Source organism: Gorilla gorilla, chromosome 9 (assembly GCF_029281585.2).
Source record: "Gorilla gorilla gorilla isolate KB3781 chromosome 9, NHGRI_mGorGor1-v2.1_pri, whole genome shotgun sequence".
NCBI classification, from domain to species: Eukaryota; Metazoa; Chordata; class Mammalia; order Primates; family Hominidae; genus Gorilla; species Gorilla gorilla.
Window position 1 is genome coordinate 34,404,866 of NC_073233.2, and position 19,838 is coordinate 34,424,703.

At 34.0% G+C, this 19,838-nt stretch overlaps 1 protein-coding gene across 1 annotated transcript in view; it reads right to left on the reverse strand.

Annotated features, from left to right (window-relative positions):
• The window catches only part of KIF18A (kinesin family member 18A), an 87,591-nt gene that overhangs the window by 24,937 nt on the left and 42,816 nt on the right, over window positions 1-19,838 (reverse strand). The window contains exons 12-13 of the mRNA XM_004050860.5: window positions 16,740-16,861; window positions 13,280-13,515 (exon numbers count right to left, since the gene is read on the reverse strand). Coding sequence (XP_004050908.1) covers window positions 13,280-13,515; window positions 16,740-16,861 — 358 coding nt within the window. The remainder of the gene's footprint in view (window positions 1-13,279; window positions 13,516-16,739; window positions 16,862-19,838) is intronic.

Here is a 19,838-nt window from a genome sequence, read left to right on the forward strand (position 1 = left end):
TACATACCTTATATATATAACATACACATGTCACTTCTTACCTGATCCTGCTAAAATACATTAGCAAAACCAGAGAAGAAATAAGGTGGCGGTATTGTAAGTGAGCTAATTCTTCATCTCTCATGATTAGAAGTTATAACATCTAAACACTAATGAATCAAGAAACAGCAGTATAGCATACTGTTTAGAAATATTGTAGGTTGCAACCTACTCATCTGACAAAGGGCTAATATCCAGAATCTACAATGAACTCAAACAAATTTACAAGAAAAAAACAACCCCATCAAAAAGTGGGCAAAGGACATGAACAGACACTTCTCAAAAGAAGACATTTATGCAGCCAAAAAACACATGAAAAAATGCTCATCATCACTGGCCATCAGAGAAATGCAAATCAAAACCAAAATGAGATACCATCTCACACCAGTTAGAATGGCAATCATTAAAAAGTCAGGAAACAACAGGTGCTGGAGAGGATATGGAGAAATAGGAACACATTTACACTGTTGGTGGGACTGTAAACTAGTTCAACCATTGTGGAAGACAGTGTGGCGATTCCTCAGGGATCTAGAACTAGAAGTACCATTTGACCCAGCCATCCCATTACTGGGTATATACCCAAAGGACTATAAATCATGCTGCTATAAAGACGCATGCACACGTATGTTTATTGCAGCACTATTCACAATAGCAAAGACTTGGAACCAACCCAAATGTCCAACAATGATAGACTGGATTAAGAAAATGTGGCACATATATACCATGGAATACTATGCAGCCATAAAAAATGATGAGTTCATGTCCTTTGCAGGGACATGGATGAAACTGGAAATCATCATTCTCAGTAAACTATCGCAAGAACAAAAAACCAAACACCGCATATTCTCACTCATAGGTGGGAATTGAACAATGAGATCACATGGACACAGGAAGGGGAACATTACACTCTGGGGACTGTTGTGGGGTGGGGCGAGGGGGGAGGGATAGCATTGGGAGATATACGTAATGCTAGATGACGAGTTAGTGGGTGCAGCACACCAGCATGGCACATGTATACATATGTAACTAACCTGCACAATGTGCACATGTACCCTAAAACTTAAAGTATAATAATAAAAGAAAAACAAAAAAGAAAAAAATATTGAAATTAAATGAAAGAAAAAAAAAAGAAATATTGTAAATACTGTCTGGGTGTGGTGGCTCATGCCTGTAATCCCAGCACTTTGGGAGGCTGAGATAGGTGGATCACCGGAGGTCAGGAGTTTAAGACCAGCCTGGTAAATGTGGTGAAACCCCTTCTCTACTAAAAATACAAAAAAAATTAGCTGGGCCTGGTGGTGGGCGCCTGTAATCCCAGCTACTTGGGAGGCTGAGGGAGGAGAATCGCTTGAACCTGGGATGCAGAGGTTGCAGTGAGCCGAGGTCATGCCATGGCAGTCCAGCCTGGGCAACAAGAGCAACACTTCGCCTCAGAAAAAAAAAAAAAAAAAAAAAAGAGAAAGAAATATTGTAAATATTGTAAGTTTGTTATATATAATCATCCAGCATATATTCCAATAAAAAACAGAAAAATCCCCAGTAATTTTATATCTTCCTATAGTTTTAAGAAATGTTGGAAATGTCCTTAAAACAGTTGTCAATGACAAGTCAAATCCAAATAATTTTAAACCAAATGCTTGGTTTTAGTCCATCACTACAAGAAAAAAGGAATAAACTTACACACAAATGTTTCCTAATAGCAAAAACTGAAAGGCTCAAGTAAGATAAGGCCTTACTTACTTTAACTATGACATTTCTATGTCATGGAAATTATATAGTTTAGCAATCTATATATCTATTTTTCACTGAATCTCTATTTTAAAAGAGTGGTCCTAACTACTGGCCACCAGGAAAGTTACAATGGGGATCATCTTATACACACAACCAGAATTTAGTACTAGATGGTTTTAGTGTTTATTTAAACTTCATTATTTTATAATTTGTTGCTCACAGCAAGAAAATGACATTCTCAAAGTCATGATAGCAATTATATTTGTTGTTGCCAGAGTTGGAGTCATGTTTCTTATTTTCCAGGTAGAAGTCAGGTAAAAAGTAATGCAAGTAATACAGAGTAATAACATATATAATAAACATAATGGAGACTTAAAAAAATAAAACTTTCTTCACAGACTCAAAAATATGAATAGGAGGCAACATACTACTTCATTGCTCCCAAAATGAAATGCTATTTCCCATTATTACTGAAAAGAGAAAGTAGGCAAATAAAATATGAATATCTTCATAACTTAAAATTGGGTTACATAAAAATCAAAACCAACCATGAATAAGAGAGACAAAAATACATGTAACACATTTGGCAAAGGATTTAGAGCTCGTGTATGTGTATGTATATATGTCTATGTATATATGTGTATATAGGTTGGCTGGTCTGTCCTCTGAGAGAAATAATTCTTACAAAATAAAATAGATAAGAGCAAAATAAGGCAAAGGAAGAGGCAGTTAATTCAGAACAAACTATAACTAGACAAAAAGCACATGAAAAAATGTTCACCTTCACCTTCATTACCCACTTACAATGGTAGACTGCAGTTATAATAGTTCTGGGGGTGGGGAATCTGACAATGCATATCTAATGCCTTTAAAGTATACATACTGTTTGATTAAGCTATTCTTCTTCTAACGGCTTAGCCTAAGGAAATAATTAGGCAAGTTGCAAAATAAATACACATGCACAGACATTTAGTGGGGTGTTGCTTGTAATAATAAAGTGAAAACAAAGTAAATGTTAATTAGCAGGAGATTAGGCAAATATAATATGCAGCTATTAAAAATGACTTAAATTCATATTCGTTGATAGCAAAATGTGTCTACAGCAAGTAGTTCAGTGAAAAAGAGGCTGGTTATCAACTATATATATATAATAGATTCCATTGTTCTTGTTTTAAAAAAGCAAACCACAAATGTATGCTTAGAAAAAAAGTCCAGTAGGCTATTAAAACTAAATACTAATATAAGTTAATAAAGTATATCTTGTTTCTTTTGGCTTCACTTTTTTCCAAATTAAAATAAACAAATATTTATTGCTAAGACAGTAACAAGGTTAAAACACTAGTGAAAGGAGTAAAAAACTTAAAAGCCATGGGAATACAGATGAATATATGCAGGCAAAGGAAAGATGATCCATTAAAAGGAAGATTTAATAAAGAAGGAAGTATCTGAATTGGACTCTCATTGTGGAGAAAGATTTAGGCCAAGAAGTGGGACGGATGTAGAGAAAACAAGCATTTGAAATTGATGGAAAAGCTTGGAAATTGCAGAGGCCAGAAACAAAAATCATGATAACAGAAGGTTGGGATACCAGGTGCTGGACAAAAGTATGCCTATAGCTTGACACTGGACTTGGAAAGCCTTTGAAGACTCTTCTGAGAGGTCTACACTTTATTAGGAAGATCACTTTGTTGGCAGTGTGAAGTGTAGACTGCAGTGGAAAGAGACAAGAGAAATTAAAACTAGTTTAGATGTCACTATATTATTCATTTCTCATGCCAAATTTTCTAAAAATATTTTAAAATAAATTAAGAAACATCTTTTTCTCTCTTTGTTTTAAATAAATCTCTAAAACATAATTGCTAAATGGCAATTCATGTGGTTTCTTAAGTAGAGGGGGCTTTATATTTATTTTTCAGCTTTTGGAAATATTTCACAGATGGTTCCTTTACATAAAATAAAGAGACTAGATAATTTATCACTAATGGGTTTAAAATCCCTCTCTTAAAAATGGGCAGGGCTTTTGGGGTCATCTTTTGATGTGCCATATCATGTGTTCTGAATGATTTTACCCAGAGGAACTAATTTATCAAAAGTTTAAGACTGTAAACGTTAAGAGATTTATAGAGCTGTATGTTATTGTAAAGGAAGAACGCGGTATTTAGCAAACATGAGTCACAGGCTGCAAAGTAGGGTTCATGACAGGGAGACATTGATGAATGGGATTAGATCTAATTGAGGTTTGGTACAAAACGATGGCAAGGATTCTTCCTTTGCAAGCAAGCACTCCTGTTAATATGTACGTGAGGAGAAATTCTGGGAAACTGTGCTAAATCAAAATTAGTTGGCAAAGTTCTAAAGTGAAATCAAATATTAATGTATACATTTCAATAAACACTTCTAGGCTACAAATGATTGATACAATTAGTGTACTCATCATAAATCTGGATTCTTTTTAACAGCCTTATGACTCATGGAATTCATAGTTGCAAATGATACAGGTAAATGAATTTTAACTATTTATAAGATATGTAAACTTATCTTATAAGATAAAGTACCATTAAATTAACCAAACTAATACAAGATAAGGTACCACTAAATTAACCAAACTAATAAACATTTTATAATACACTTATGAGACACTCTCATGGTTAGGGATGTATAATAGTTCCCTAATACATAGGGAACTATTGTCCTAATACATAGGGAACTATTATAGTCCTTTAAATTAATCCAGCACTTTGAATAATAAATCAACCCATAACCTTTTGATATTTTTCTGTGGGAAATAGCAGATATCATGTTTCTCTCTCAGTTTCATTTTCTCAGTATTTACACTTACCAAAGATGGAAAAGAAGGGACAATACAAAGAACCTTTTAATTCACAGTAATATTTGCAGCTATAGATGAATAACTAAATACTGTCTTATGTACATGGGGATGATAAGTCAAACAAAATGTATTTAGGGATACAAGCATGATTTCCATTGTTTCATGATTAAATTTTGTTGCCAAATGGAAAAAATATGGAAGATTTGGTTTATTAACATTTTCCTGCTTTATATTTGTTATATGAGAAATTAGTATAGAGATTTCCTATCTTTCAAATGAAATTTCCTTGTATTCAAGTAATTTTAGAGGAAACTTAAGCTTATGTGTGAACTCTATATTCAATCAGAATATTGGTACTATGTAAGAGACTGGTTCTCCTAGTATCTTTTATTGTACTTTAAGATAAAATCACTGACATTGGGTGCAAAATTTTAAAAAAGGAAAGGCTACAGACAGAAGTATTACCAAATGTGAGTTTCCAGATGGACAATGAGGAAATCTTGACTTTTCATTTAATGTCAGAAATTTTATCAGTTCCATAAATAAATTTTGCTGTCAGCACCCCCATCTTGCACTACACTCAGTGAGTGTGCTATCTATTTTCCAGACCCCAAAATAGGTACATATTTTACTCTTAGTCAACACACTTGTAGTTTGGAGGTAAAGATTTCACGTCAAATAAATACCTATTCAAAAATCAAGTCTAGTTATTAGAAAATAATTAAAATTCATAAAATTTACAAAATTAGTTTCTTCCAAAATAAGAATTTAGGCTTATTAATTTAAGAAAAGTAAAAAGTAGTCTATGTCACAAAAATACAAAATATTGTATCTAGGGATCTATTCAGTCAAATTTATAAAACACGAAGAAAACTCTGAAACTTTGCTGAGGAACATACAAAAAGATATGCATACAGGGAGACAAACTATTCTAGAGTACGAAGATTTGATATTGGAAATATGTGAAGTCAATTTATGAATTAAAAACATTTCATTTCCTTGAAACTGGAAATTTTTCTGATATTCATTTCCTAGACAAAGCAAAGAATATTTTTCAGACAAAGAATAATGAAGAAGGGCTAGCATACTATATAAAAAAAACTATAAACTATCACATATTAAAATAATAGCTACTGGCCCTAAGACAGACAAACAGGTGAAACAATAGAGTAGAAATTGAGGAAACAGAATTATATATGACTACTTACTGTACAAAAAACACAGTGGCTGTTAAGGATGCATTGCCAGTATATCTATATAAGAATGCTAGTCTCCTTGGAAAAAATAAATTTAGATTCTTGCCTATCATTTAACACCACCATAAATTAGGAGAAAGTGGCAACGAAAATTTAAAAACTTATGAATGGAAAGGCCTTTTGAGGAAAGATCCCGAAGGCACTAAGAGAGAGAAAAAAGCTATTTTACTACATAAATGTTTTAACTTTCAGCATTAAAAAGGAAACCTCAAACAAAAGCAAGAATAAGTGGTAAATCTTGAAGGGTATAGTTATACTATGTATATTACAGAAAAAAGTTAATATCCCTTAGTGATTGCATCCTGTCCTATGGCTTTAAATATCATCTAAATGTTAACAACTCTCGAATTTATATTTTAGCTTAGACTTCTCTCCTGAACTTCAGATTCTTAACTGCCTACATGATGTCTCCACTTGGATGTATCTTAGACAAATTTAACATGCCTAGAACTGAACTCCTAATTTTCTACAACCTCCACCCTGTATACCTGCTCCATCTGACGTCTTCCTTATCTCTCTGAAGGTGACTCAATTCTTTTAGATGCTAAGTTCCAAAATTTTAGATTCAATCTTAAGCATTTCTTTCTCTCCTATTCCAAATCTAATTTTCTTGGAAATCTTGCTGCCTCTACCTTCAAAACATTTTAGAATCTGACCACTTCTCACCAGCTCCAATGCTATTATCCTGGTCTGAATAACCTCCATCTTTTGCCTGGGTTATTCTAGTAGCCTCCTCATGTTTCAGCCCTTGCCATAGTATAATCTATTCTCACCACAGCAGTCAGAGAGATCTTTTAAGAGCACAATTCAGATATGTTACATTTCTGCTCAGACCATGTCATGGCTCCTTGTTTTATTCAGAGTAAAAGACTAATTAAGTCCTGATAGTAACCTACAAGGCCCTATGTGATCTGCCTTCCTTCCCTTTATCTCTCTGATCTCCTCACTACTTTCATTCTCTTTTTCTTTGTACCAGTTATATATCCTCACCAGCCTTTGAATATGTCAGGCAAATTCCTATGTTAGAGATTTTGCACTGTGATTGTGTCCCTCTACCTAAAAAAGTTTCTTCTCCCAGATATTCATATAGCTAGTCCTGTGAAGTCCTTCGAGTTTTATCAGTGAGATCCTCCCTGACCATGCTACTGAAAATAGCAATCTCTCTCCTCCCTGGCCACACTCCTGAACTCCCTTTATTTCTTTCTTATAGCATGTAGTACCTCCTAGCATTCTGTTTAATTTATTTACTATATTATTGTTCTTTCTCTACTAGAAGTGAGCTCCTTGAGGGTGGTGGAGTTTGTTTCATACTTTGATCCCTATCATCAGACAAGTGCCTGAAATACTGCTGTAAGTTAAACACTGTTGAATGAATGAAAAAAAACCTACACTTAAGATCTTGTAAAAAAGTAACGATTGTTACTAAAGATGACTATATCAGAAAAATGTTCAAAGGATGGCTGGGCAATTCACAGAAAAAGACTCTTCAATTAAAAAAACACACTCAACTATATTAGTAATGAATATGGAAAAAAGATAGTATTTATGACTATTGGCAAAGTATCAACAAGCATTGCCATTACTTTCAATGATGAAAACCACAATTACTTCCGCACCAACCTAAAAATTAGCAAAGACAAAAGTGGGAGAGAGTGTCCAAGATTAAAAAAGACTGCACAGGCATGAACCTTGTTTGTATCTTAATTCAAACAAATCATAGAAACAAATAATTTATGAGACAACGGGGGAAATTTGGACACATTAGATATTTGATGACATTTTTCTTTTATACACACTTGATGTAAATGGAAGAAATGATGTGCTGTCTGAGATCTACTTTTTTGTTTTGTTTTTTGAAATAAAACTTTATTTATTAACACTGAAATTTGAATGTTTTATAATTATCAGGTGTCACAAAATATTTTTCTTTCTAATTTTTTCCAGTCATATACAAATGTGAAAAAAAAAATCTTGGCACATGGGACATAAAAAACAGATAGTGAATCAGCTTTGGCCTGCAAGCTACAACTAAAAGAATCCTAATCTTTTTTTTATTTTATTATTTATTTATTTATTTATTTATTTTTTAATTATACTTTAAGTTTTAGGGTACATGTGCACAACGTGCAGGTTAGTTACATATGTATACATGTGCCATGTTGGTGTGCTGCACCCATTAACTTGTCATTTAACATTAGATATACCTCCTAATGCTATCCCTCCCCACTTCCCCCACCCCATAACAGGCCCCAGTGTGTGATGTTCCCCTTCCTGTGTCCATGTGTTCTCCGAGATCTACTTTAAAATAATCTAGTGTAAGAGCTGGGGTGGAAGAAAGCAGATGGGTTTTCAAGACTAGACATAAGCTGATAAGTTTTAAAGTTAGGTGTTGGGCACATGGTACTCATAGTATTCTTTGTGCTTATATACATGTTTGTAATTGATTTACTAAAGGTAGAGATTAAAAATATTTTAACATCAAAAGCTGGTGAGGCTAAAAAAAAAAAAAGCTCCTTCATTTATACTGCTTGATGGGGGTTAAATCACTTGAAGGAGGAGAGTTACTTGGCAATATATATTTCAAATTTTGCATAATGTGCATTTATCTTGAGCCAGAAATTTTACTTCTAAGAATTTATTGTAGGGATAGTCAGATATGAGCACGAAGATAAATATACATATTTGCTTACTAAAACATTATTTGTAATAATAGTGAAAATTTATTAAACAACCCAAATGCCCAACAATATAGACTATATTCATTATAGTTAATCTCATCAGATTTTTTTTTTTTTTGAGACAGAGTCTTGCTTTGTTGCCTAGGCTGAAGTGCAATGGTGCAATCTTGGCTCACTGCAGCCTCAACTTCCCAAGCTCAAGTGATCCTCCCAGTTCAGCCTCCCAAGTAGCTAGGATTACAGGCATGGGCCACTATGCCTTGCTAAGTTTTGTATTTTTTGTAGAGACAGGGTTTCGCCCTGTTGCTCAGACTGGTCTTGAACTCCTGACTCAAGCGATCGGCCTGCCTCAGTCTCCCAAAATACTGGGATTGCAGGCGTAAGCCACTGTCCCTGGCCCAGATTCTTAAAAGCACTGCATGTGTGTGTATTTAAGTAAAAAGAATATAGTTAATCTAGTAAATACTTTTAAAGGTCCCTAAGGCACTTGAACTCACTTATAAACACCGTTCCTATTATTCCTCCTTGACACTATTAGTCATGTATACAACATACATAATTCATGAAATGGAAAATACATAATAAATAAATAGTTGATCTCTAAAATCATTTGAATGAAATAGTAAAGTAACGAACCAAGAACAAAACATTATAAAAACAAAACTCACCTTCTAATATGTGTTCAAGAGAAAACACGTTAATTATAAAATGTAACATGGCTTCAAGTCTTTCCTTCAAAAATATCATGAGAAGGAATTAAGAGTCAAGTAAATTCTTTTGTTTTATTGTTGACAAGTATAGTCTATGCAATTATACTGTATGTGAAATATGGATTTTTAAATAAGGAATAATGAGCATCATATAGCAGGTGGTCAGTATTTCTCAATCTTGGTGTTAAAATCCTATTTCCTTTCTAACATCTTGAGTACATTATAAAAAATGAATCATGCCCGAAAGGTATGAGAGAATCTGAAAAACACTTAAGTTTTGCTTTCCAGAGATCACAACTAGGTCAGGTCTAACGCTTTATTAAAAGAAAAAGAATACATATGTATATATACAATATATATGTTTTAAGATAATCTATCCAACTTCCGTATTTTCTTAATGTAAAGGTATAATATAGGGAACTTCTGCTAATAATAAAGATGGAGATAACTCAGACCAACCTTTCTTCTGAAGGCAACTAAAAGTCTGGACAAAATATAAGAAACATCTGTTTGAAGGCACTGGATTATTAATAAGATGGTGAAAAATTACAGGTGAGAATCAGGAGGAAGCTGGAGGCTCAGGAAAGTAATTTCTGCAATTTCAGCTAATTTCCCCTTGAGGTTGTTTGCTTATGCTGGAAGAGCTGGCAGAAAAGCATAGCAACAGTGCTAAGAGCTTTGGGGGAATAGGGTGCTGGAACTGGAATTTAGGATCTTTGTAAATCTTCCTTGCTTTGAGTTGGGACTCTGAACAACTATACTGTAGAGGGCAAATCAGAAATAGGCAGGACCTCAGGAAACTACAGTTTAGTATCAAATTACCTCAGTCTCTGAAATAGGACTGAGGTGATTCTGAATTGCTAATGCTACCTGGAATATGAAAGAAGGAACTGTAAATATTCTCTGAGATATTTAATATCATGATCAGATGCATCAAAATATTCTGCAAATAATTTTGCAAATACCTGACTGGCACACAAAAAATGTGCATGCATATGAGGAATTAAGACCACATGCAAGAAAATCAGTCTAAACAGATCCAGTGGTTACAGACTCTGGAATTCTCAGACACAGACTTTAAATTATAGTTGTCTCTCAGTATCTGTGAGGGATAGGTTGCATGACCATACTAAAATTCCTGGATGCTCATATCCTTTATATATAAAATAATACAGCATTTGCACACAACCTATACAATCCTCCCATATGCTTTAATAATCTCTAGATTACTTACAATACCTAATACTATATATATATACTATGTAAATAGTTATGATGCATTGTTTAGGGAATAATGACCAAAAAAAGTCTATATGTTCAGTACAGATGAAACCATCCAAGTTTTTTTTTTTTTGATTAGTTGGTTGAATCCATGGGTGCAGAACCCATGGAATATGGATGGCTGACTGTAATTATACCCTTTGTGCTTAATAACAATTTTTGCAAAGATATGAAACTATAAAAAAGAATAAAATGGAAATTCCAGACCTGGAAATATAGCAACTGAAATTAAAAATTTTATGGATTTAAGGATCATTCGATAAAGCTGAAAAAAGAAAGTAAACTGAAGAATGTGAGAAACAAAATTATCCAGGAAGAGAAAAAAACATTAAAAGCAAAAGAGTAAAGGGCATAGACAATACAATGGGAAAGTGCCATGCAATATAATTGGAGTCCCAGAAGTAGAGGAGAGAGCAAAAGTGACAAAAGCAATAGGTGAGGAGATAATGGTTAAGAATTTTCCAAAACAAACAAAAGATAATGCAGAAACAAATTCAGAAAGTCAGGAACCCACTTAAGAGAAGTAAAAATAAAGTCAACTAGGCATAACATAATAAAACTATTAAAAGCCAAAGACTGAGGAAATATTTCAATAAGCCAGCAGTCAGATTGTATTCAGAGGTGCAACACTTAACATAAAATCTGACTTCAACAGACTATTATTCTCTGTGAATAAGGTCTTACATATTAGCCCTTCACTCCCAAATATTTGTCTGTTTGTCTTAGGTGAGCTAAATGTGTGCTGGGACACATTTGAGCCAAATGTCCCAGCACACATTTAGCTCACATAAGAAAAATGGACTCTAGTTGGGAGTGAGGGGCTAATAAACACCAGATCCCAAGAAAATTCCCCATAATGGAAAATATAGGCAGATTTTACTATATAAAAGTTAAAAGTCCAATAAATTGATCAATTATTGCTCAACATATATATATAAAAAAGCAGCACCAAATGAACAAAGAGTTATTAGATACGAAGTGCCAAGTAAAAAACCAAGCAAACAAAAAGCCCCTCAAACCCATAACAAATAAACAAAAATTTCCACTAGTGTGAATGAGCAAAGGATACCTCACAGGGGATGAATTGGCCTCATCGATAATCTGAGAGTTACACATTTTAAAAGACTATGCAGCTGGGCGCGGTGGCTCACGCCTGTAATCCCAGCACTTTGGGAGGCCAAGGTGGATGGATCACGAGGTCAGGAGACTGAGACCATCCTGGCTAACATGGTGAAACTCTGTCTCTACTAAAAATGCAAAAAATTAGCTGGGCATGATGGCGGGCACCTGTAGTCCCAGCTTCTTTGGAGGCTGAGGCAGGAGAATGGTGTGAACCCAGGAGACGGAGCTTGCAGTGAGCAGAGATCGCGCCACTGCACTCCAGCCTGGGTGATAGAGTGAGACTCGGTCTCAAAACAAAACAAAACAAAACAAAAAAAACAAAACAAAAAAACAAAACAAAAAAGACTATGCATTATTATTGCTGTTGTTACTATTTTTGGTTTAGGTAAAGATGAAACAGGTACTCTCATGGGTACTAAGTACAGAAAAAAATTATGAAAAGCAGCTTAACATGATGCATTAAAAAAAAAATGATATGTCCTTTAACCCGGCAAATCAGCTTCTAGGATTCTGCTATGCACGCACAAATGTGAATACACGGATGTGTTCTCTGATGTACTGTTCACTAATAGAAAAAAGGTTAATTAAATTATGGTACATCTATTCTCTGGATTCTCAAAAACAATAAAAAAATGAGGTAGATTCTTCATGTATGCACCCTAAAAATGTTCATAATAAACAAATAAAACCAATAAACATAATAAACTAAACAAAAAAGTTGCAGGTCACTATGTGTAATGTGCTAGCATTCACGTGAAACCTAACAAAAAGCTTTATGTAATACATGTGTATTACACACATACTGCAAAGATAAATATTTAACAGCATTTAATCTCTGAGATAGGGCATAAAATTGAGGTTCTGAGAAGAGTTGAAGGTGGCAGTCTACTTCTTTTCTTCTACATTGTCTGAATTTTTTTCTTAACTAAGATTATATGTTAGCTTTGCAATTAAAATGTCTCACACATACTTTTATGAGAGAAAGAGAAATATCAAGTGATTTGTCAATAGAAGAATAGTAAACTCTACACTGTTAGTTGATCTTAAGAACAGATTATTATTATAAAATATGATATGATTAATTATAATTTCCTGCCCTTAATAGAGATAATCTCAGCAATTTGGGAGGCCAAGGGAGACAACTGCTTGAGCCCAGGAGTTTGAGGTCAGCCTGGGTAACAGTGATACTTTGTTTCTACAGGAAAAAAAAAGAAAAAAAAAAAGCCAGGAGTGGTGGTGCATGCCTGTAATTCCTAGCTACTTGTGGGGCTGAAGTGGAAGGATTGCTAGAGCCCAGGAGGTGGAGGCTGCAGCAAGCTTTGATTGCACCACTGGACTCCAGGCTGGGCAACAGGGTGAGACCCTGTCACCAAAAAAAAAAAAAAAAAAAAAAAAGGAAAAGAAAAGAGGGTAAAATGAATTTTACTACTAGAGTTATATAGAACATCAATGCATACTTGTTCTAGATCTCTGGAAGATACTGGTTAATTGAAATGACTATAAAGCTAATTTTCCCATTAATTTTCATAAAATAGACAAACCTATTAAAAATTAACTGTTCTATAGATTGATATACAAAGGTTCTCTTTAGAAATAATGTTACTATTTACTTAAAACGAAAGTTATACTTACAACAAGGAATAGGCTGAACTGGTCCAAGTTGTGGAAAGGTCATAAGAACAGAAATCCCCGGTAGATCGTTTTGCTTTGGTTGTTCAGCAGTTTGGTCAGCCCAAACTACCACTTTTTTCCTCTCTACCAAATGTTCGATCTCTTTGAAGTCAGATTCGAAAGCAGCATTTGACAGGCCGGCTTCTTTTAATGTGCAATATTGTTTTCTTAGGGCTGGAAGTAAAGCATTCAATACTCTATATACAGAAGATGAGAAGAAAGGAGAGATAAATATGACATTTTAAACACATTATTTTAGTTCTTTTATGTAACACCCAAAGCATTAGCATATCATTAAAATAATTTCCCATGTATGAACTGAGTTCTAGTCTCAGATTGTCTTCACTTGCTTCCATATTACCTTGGACAAGGCAAAAACTGAAGTTTTCCCTCTGTAATGTGAGGGACAGATAAATAGCCACTACTTATAATAGGAGATTGCTTTGAGGACTAAATGAGTTAAGTATATTTGTTTATTTATTTTTTAGAGACAGGGTCTCACTCTGTGGCCCAGGCTGGAGTGTAGTGGCATGATCATCTCACTGCAGCCTCGAACTCCTGGCCTCACTTGATCCTCCCACCTTAGGCTCCCGAGTAGCTGGGACCACAGATGTGTGCCACTACACTGACTAATTTTTTTATTTTTTGGTAGAGATGGGGTCTTGCTATGTTGTCCAGGTTGGTCTCAAACACCTAGCCTCAAGAGATCTTCTTGCCTCCACCTCCCAAAGTGCTGGGATTACAGGGATGAGCCACTGTCCCTAGCTAAATGAATGAAATGTACATAAAAGCTTTTTGCAAAACATAATGTGATTTCCAAACTACAGATGTCGTTACTGCTACTAATTATCATAAAATTGAAATGAAAAATTAATATACTATGTGCAATGATGAGACATATTTTAGGTATACAACATTAAAACACACACACACACAAGCACATAACAAAATAACAAAACCTACCTCTCCTTTAAGTTAAATGACCTAAAGAAATGGCTTTTGGAATGGCACTTAAAGGGATTTTAAGGAGAAAAGTTGTAGATAAGGATGGGGAGTATAAATAATCGTTAGGGCACTGGATTCATGGCTTTAACTCAAAATCTCTCTTATTAGCAACAATTACAGCAGCACCGAATGTAATTTTTTGTGTATCAGACCTCTGTGTAAGTGTTCATTGAAGAAATGTCACAGCTAACAGTTATAAATTTATACACTCAATCAGTGGTTCCCAAATTTTCTATAAAGGAAGATGTCTAACAACATGAATGATCTTGAAATGATTCAGTCCTGGAATCCTGAGTCCATCAATAGATGATGTTCCAGTTGACTCATAACATCGAGGAGAAGAGAACCATTAGAAGTATGGATAGGGTTGTGGGAAAAGACTAATCGGGCATTCATTTTCATACACAAAGAAATACCACCTTTTAACCTACAAGTCTTAAATATTTCAATAGCAGCACAAGAAATTGTGACCTTTTTCCTTTTGGTGGGGGTTGCTGGAGGGTGCTGCATTTAAGTCAAGTAGGTAACAAGTACAAGAAAAAGTTATTAATCACAGTCAATTAAACAATTACTTATTTAGCATCTACACTAATCAGGTACTGTGCAGGAAAGTTATCATAGTAGGTCTGACACTGCTAAGAAAGGCTTGGTTATAAGGTTGATACTGGCTTATTATAAAATATGGATTTTAGGAGGGTTCCCAGCATTTCCAGAACTCATATGACAAGAGTGGCTCACTGTGCTTAAACTGTTTGCACAAACAATGTGGTTTATGCTGAAACACCTTCTCTCCTTTTGAAAAGTCTGGAATTTTGATACATCCTGGCAGAAAGTGCCTATGCAACCAGCTCCCAATAAAAACCTGGGACATGGAACTCAAAAGAGCTTCCAAAGCAGACAACATTTCACATATGCTGCCACAACTTTTTGCTGGAGGAATTGTGCACATTCTGTGTGATTCCACTGGAGGAAGACTCTTGAAACTCTGTGTCAGGGTTTCTGCAGACTTTGCCCCCTGTACCTTTTCCCTTTGCCGAATGTGCTTTGTAGCCTTTTGCTGAAATAAAGCACAGCTAAGAATACAACTATCTGATGAGTCTTGTGAGTCCTCCTAATGAATCACTGAATCACTGTGTTATAGGAACCTATAACACAGGAATTATATCATGTTATTTATTTTTATGTTTAATCTTTTCAAAAACTTTATATGAAATGTATTATAATCTATTCATAACCTTTATATGAACTGTATTATAATCTATTTTTATATAAGAAAACTATAGCTTAGCAAAGCTAAATAATCAGCGTAAGGTTATATTGCTCATATAAGCTAGAATTCAAGATTGATTCCAAAACTCATCCTCTTTCTTCTATGCTACACTTCCTCTGTGATCCTCTGGTTCACCAGTTTTCTAAATTGTTGAGTTAGTCTTTTTTCCCCCATTTTAAGGTAAATGTTTATCTTAAGATAGTATATTCATCTGGGGTCTGATATAGCAAATGTAATACGGTTAAAAGAAATTATTGTTTCTTGATGACTTCAGCTCTTGTAAGTGGTTTGAGTGTTAGTAAATGAACATTCAATATCTGCTCTAGGAATAGACACAGAAAGTATAAAGAGATTAGTCTGAACTTCCATCCACATAAGAGTAACTCCCTGAAGTTTTTCATTTTTCTTTTTTAAAAAAAGCTATACTAATATGATTTCCTCTAAATCAAGATAATTATCAGTTATTTGAGCATACCAGTAGAACATGAATAGATTCTTAGAGTAGCAGAAAGCACTTAGAGAAATAAATTTCCCATTTGCATGGAACATCAAAGTGATGCCTAAGGAGTTGACTGACGTATCCAATGTGACAAAAAAAGATTAAGCCATACTTTTTTTTATTATTATGTTTTAAAAACTAAATGACTAGTGTTACTACTGAGCTAGAAGAGAGAACATAAAAGGTCTGTTATAGCATCACATAAAAATCAGGACACCTGATATTTAGCAACTTCACTGTAATGACAGCAAAAAATTCTGGAATTATGAATAATTAACAATTGCCTACTTAAAAATTCAAGTGATGTTAACAGCAATTGCTTCTAAGAGGAGAAATGGATGGCTAGAAGATAGAGGTAGAAGGCAGATTTCTTTTCAATGTGTAGGTACTTATGAAATTTTGTATTACATAGCATATATTAAGTAAAAGTAACATACTTTTAAAGAAAAACAGTTTCAAATTTATAAACCAATGTAAAAACTTTGTTGGAAGGAAATAACTCTCTTAATGTTTTCTGGTTCAGACAGACACTTAAAAATAATGTATCCTGTAACACATAAAACTCAACTTTCTGGCAGTGGAAAATTGAACTTCTGTGCTTCAGATATAGTGTTAAAATTGGAAAATAGGTAAATGTATGTACTCACGCCTCAGTCTGCCTGTGTTGCTGTTCCTGAAGACAAGCTAGATCCATCATATGTCTAATTTGTGCTTTCAAATCTTTGTTCTGGAGGTGCAAATGGTGACAATGAAGATCTTTCTTGAGTTCCTAGGGCAAACAATACAAAATGTACTTCAGATCACTCTAAGAATATTAAAATTAAATCGGTTTAATAATTTTATATTGTTGCCAATAGTTTTAATTCTTTTTAGATATTAAATAATATGTTTAGAAACAATTTGAAAAATAAGAGTTCTGGAAAAGGTGGTCTATAATTTACAAGCAAGATAAGTTTTCATGTTTCCTCAGAAACTGAATGTTAGGAATTCAGAAGAAATTTTACTATGATGACAGCTTCTTGGTCTATCCAACTTGTTCACAATGTTGTAAAAATACATAAATATGACCAGTTTTTGCTTAAATGTCACTTCCTCAGAAAGGCTTTCCTTGAGCATTGTATTTGGATAGACACTCTCCACCCCTCAATATTGTCATAGCATTTACTGTATTGATGAGTAACAATTTCATTGATGTATTCATTTATTTATAATTTCTCTGTTCACACCAGAACATATAGTTTACCACCAGGACAGGCACCGAGTCAGGTTAGTTCAGTGTTAAAGCCCCAGTGTACAAAGTCTTGAGTTGTGTGCAATAAAAATTTCTGTTTTTGCATGAAACAAAAGATCATATGGTTGATATCACCTTTGGTTGGATGACATGGTAAGAGCACTGGCCTGTGAGTCATGTGATTTTAGAGACGGGCTTATAAGGCCTTGAAACAAATGCTACCTTAAGTTGAATATACAGCCTTTATGGAGATCAGTTTACTGGACTAAAATTTAAGAGCTGGATCAGATGATCTCTTCAGTCCTTTCCAGTTAGAAAATTAAATGATCCTAATAGTGTGAACATGTTTGCCAAATATTACATCTGTTCTCCTTTAAAAGAAAAATATCCTTTATATACATCCTCTCATAATCTCCTTTATCTTCTTGAATCTTTCTTCTTTTAAAGAGACAAGACTTGAGACCCACTCTTGATATTAGCTCCATCCTAGGCAAAAGTGTGAAAATGTTTTTTTGTAGGCTCCATTTTCCTAAGCCTCATCTGTCTAGGGCCAGGTGTCCTGTAATCTACCACCTAAAGTTACTTGTCTTTCCTTAAACCTACTAAACCTTATCTACAGAAAATATCAGCGAAGGGATTACACCAAAGTATAAATGGTGATAATCTAGTAACATTCTCAGAAATTTTATTGGAAAAATTTCAGACAATACAATGAAAACAATTTAAATTCTTTGGACATTTTGAATGGCTAAGACAGGAACCCCATATGCAGGGGAGCTATGCCTGGAAACTGGAAACTTCCTCCTAGGGACAATTCCCATAATCCATCTTAGCTTTAGCGAGTGGAAACAATGCAAAGTATTCTTCAGATTCTTTTAAAGAATATTAAGATTAAATCAATTTTAATAAAATAATTTTAATAAATCAAATTTAATAAAACTCCTTTCCAATCTGCAGTTGACCAATAATTTTCTAAAATGTCAAAGTTATTTTTCTCCTTTTTAGAAAGTACTTCCAATGCCAGTTATTGAGACTATGACAGAGAACAATGTCACTCATCCTATTTATATATTAAAGTTAGGAGTTATTTATATATATTAAAGTTAGGATATATTAAAGTTAGGAGTTATTTATATAATTCATTATACTTCAAGAAATATAGCATATTTATATATTAAAGTTAGGAGTTATTTATATAATTCATTATACTTCAAGAAATATAGCAAATGTTTTAGAAAAAAATTTATCTTTATGGAGGCAGGATGATACGGCTAGAGTCATGTGATTTTAGAGATGGGCTTAGCCTTGAAACAAATGTCACCTTAAGCCAAATATATGCCCTTTATGGAGATCAGTTTACTTGACTAAAATTTAAGAGCTGGATCAGATGATCTCTTCAGTTCTTTCTATTACTAGTTAGAAAATTGGATGATCATAATAGTGTGAACATGTTTGCCACATATTGCATCTTTTTTCCTTTAAAAAAATCTCTCCTTATAGCATTAGGAGAAATACCTAATGTAAATGATGAATTGATGGGTGCAGCAAACCAATATGGCACATGCATACCTATGTAACAAACCTGCATGTTGTGCTCATGTACCCTAAAACTTAAAGTATAAAGAAAAAACAATCCCTCCTTTATATACATCCTGTGATAATCTTATTCCTTTATCTTCTTGAGTCATTCTTTTAAAGAGACAAGACTTGACTGTATAATTGTATTAGTCAATAATGGGTCTTTGGCTAGCCTGTTAACTTTGGAAAATCAAGTTTACAATTTGTCTTTCTTGACATACTAATGACTAAATCTGATTGGAAGAATATGGCTTATTTTGAGAACTATAAGTAGGCCAATAATGGCTAAAGTATAGAGTATAATGAAAGGTGATATACAAGCCTTGAGAAGTATTCAAGTGCCAGACCATGCTAGGCTTGGTAAATCACAATGGAGAATTTATTCTAGGGATAAGGCACTGAAGAACAACATGATCAGTTTTGTGTTTTAAAAACTCGCTTTGGTTGCAGTGGAGAGAATGAATTGCAGTAGAACATGAATGAAAGCAGAAAGACCAAACGTGGCAGTCCAATAATGGGGCATAGGAGTCTGAATTAGGATAGCAGCAGAGGGGCATAAAGAGAAGTGGACAGATTCAGAAGATTGAAGAGTAAATAATGCAGGAGAGTACAGACAAAACAGCACCAATTTGAAAGTCAGAAGTTCTGGGTATCTGTCCAGAGTTGTGTGACCTTGGATAAGTCCCTTTATCGTAAAGTTATGCCTCAATTTGCTTATGTAAAAAATAATGGCTTATAACTAGATAATTTTCTCAGCTATTTTTTCAGCTATAAATATCTGCACAAAAAAGAATTGAGGGTTAGATTTGGGTGATGGCAATGAAAATGGTTTTAATTTTATTTGCTCAAGTTATTTGTGATAAAATGCATAAAAATCAAAGATACAAAAATCAATTCCAGGTTCACATTCAGGTGTACAAAAGTTCTTCGTAAGAGA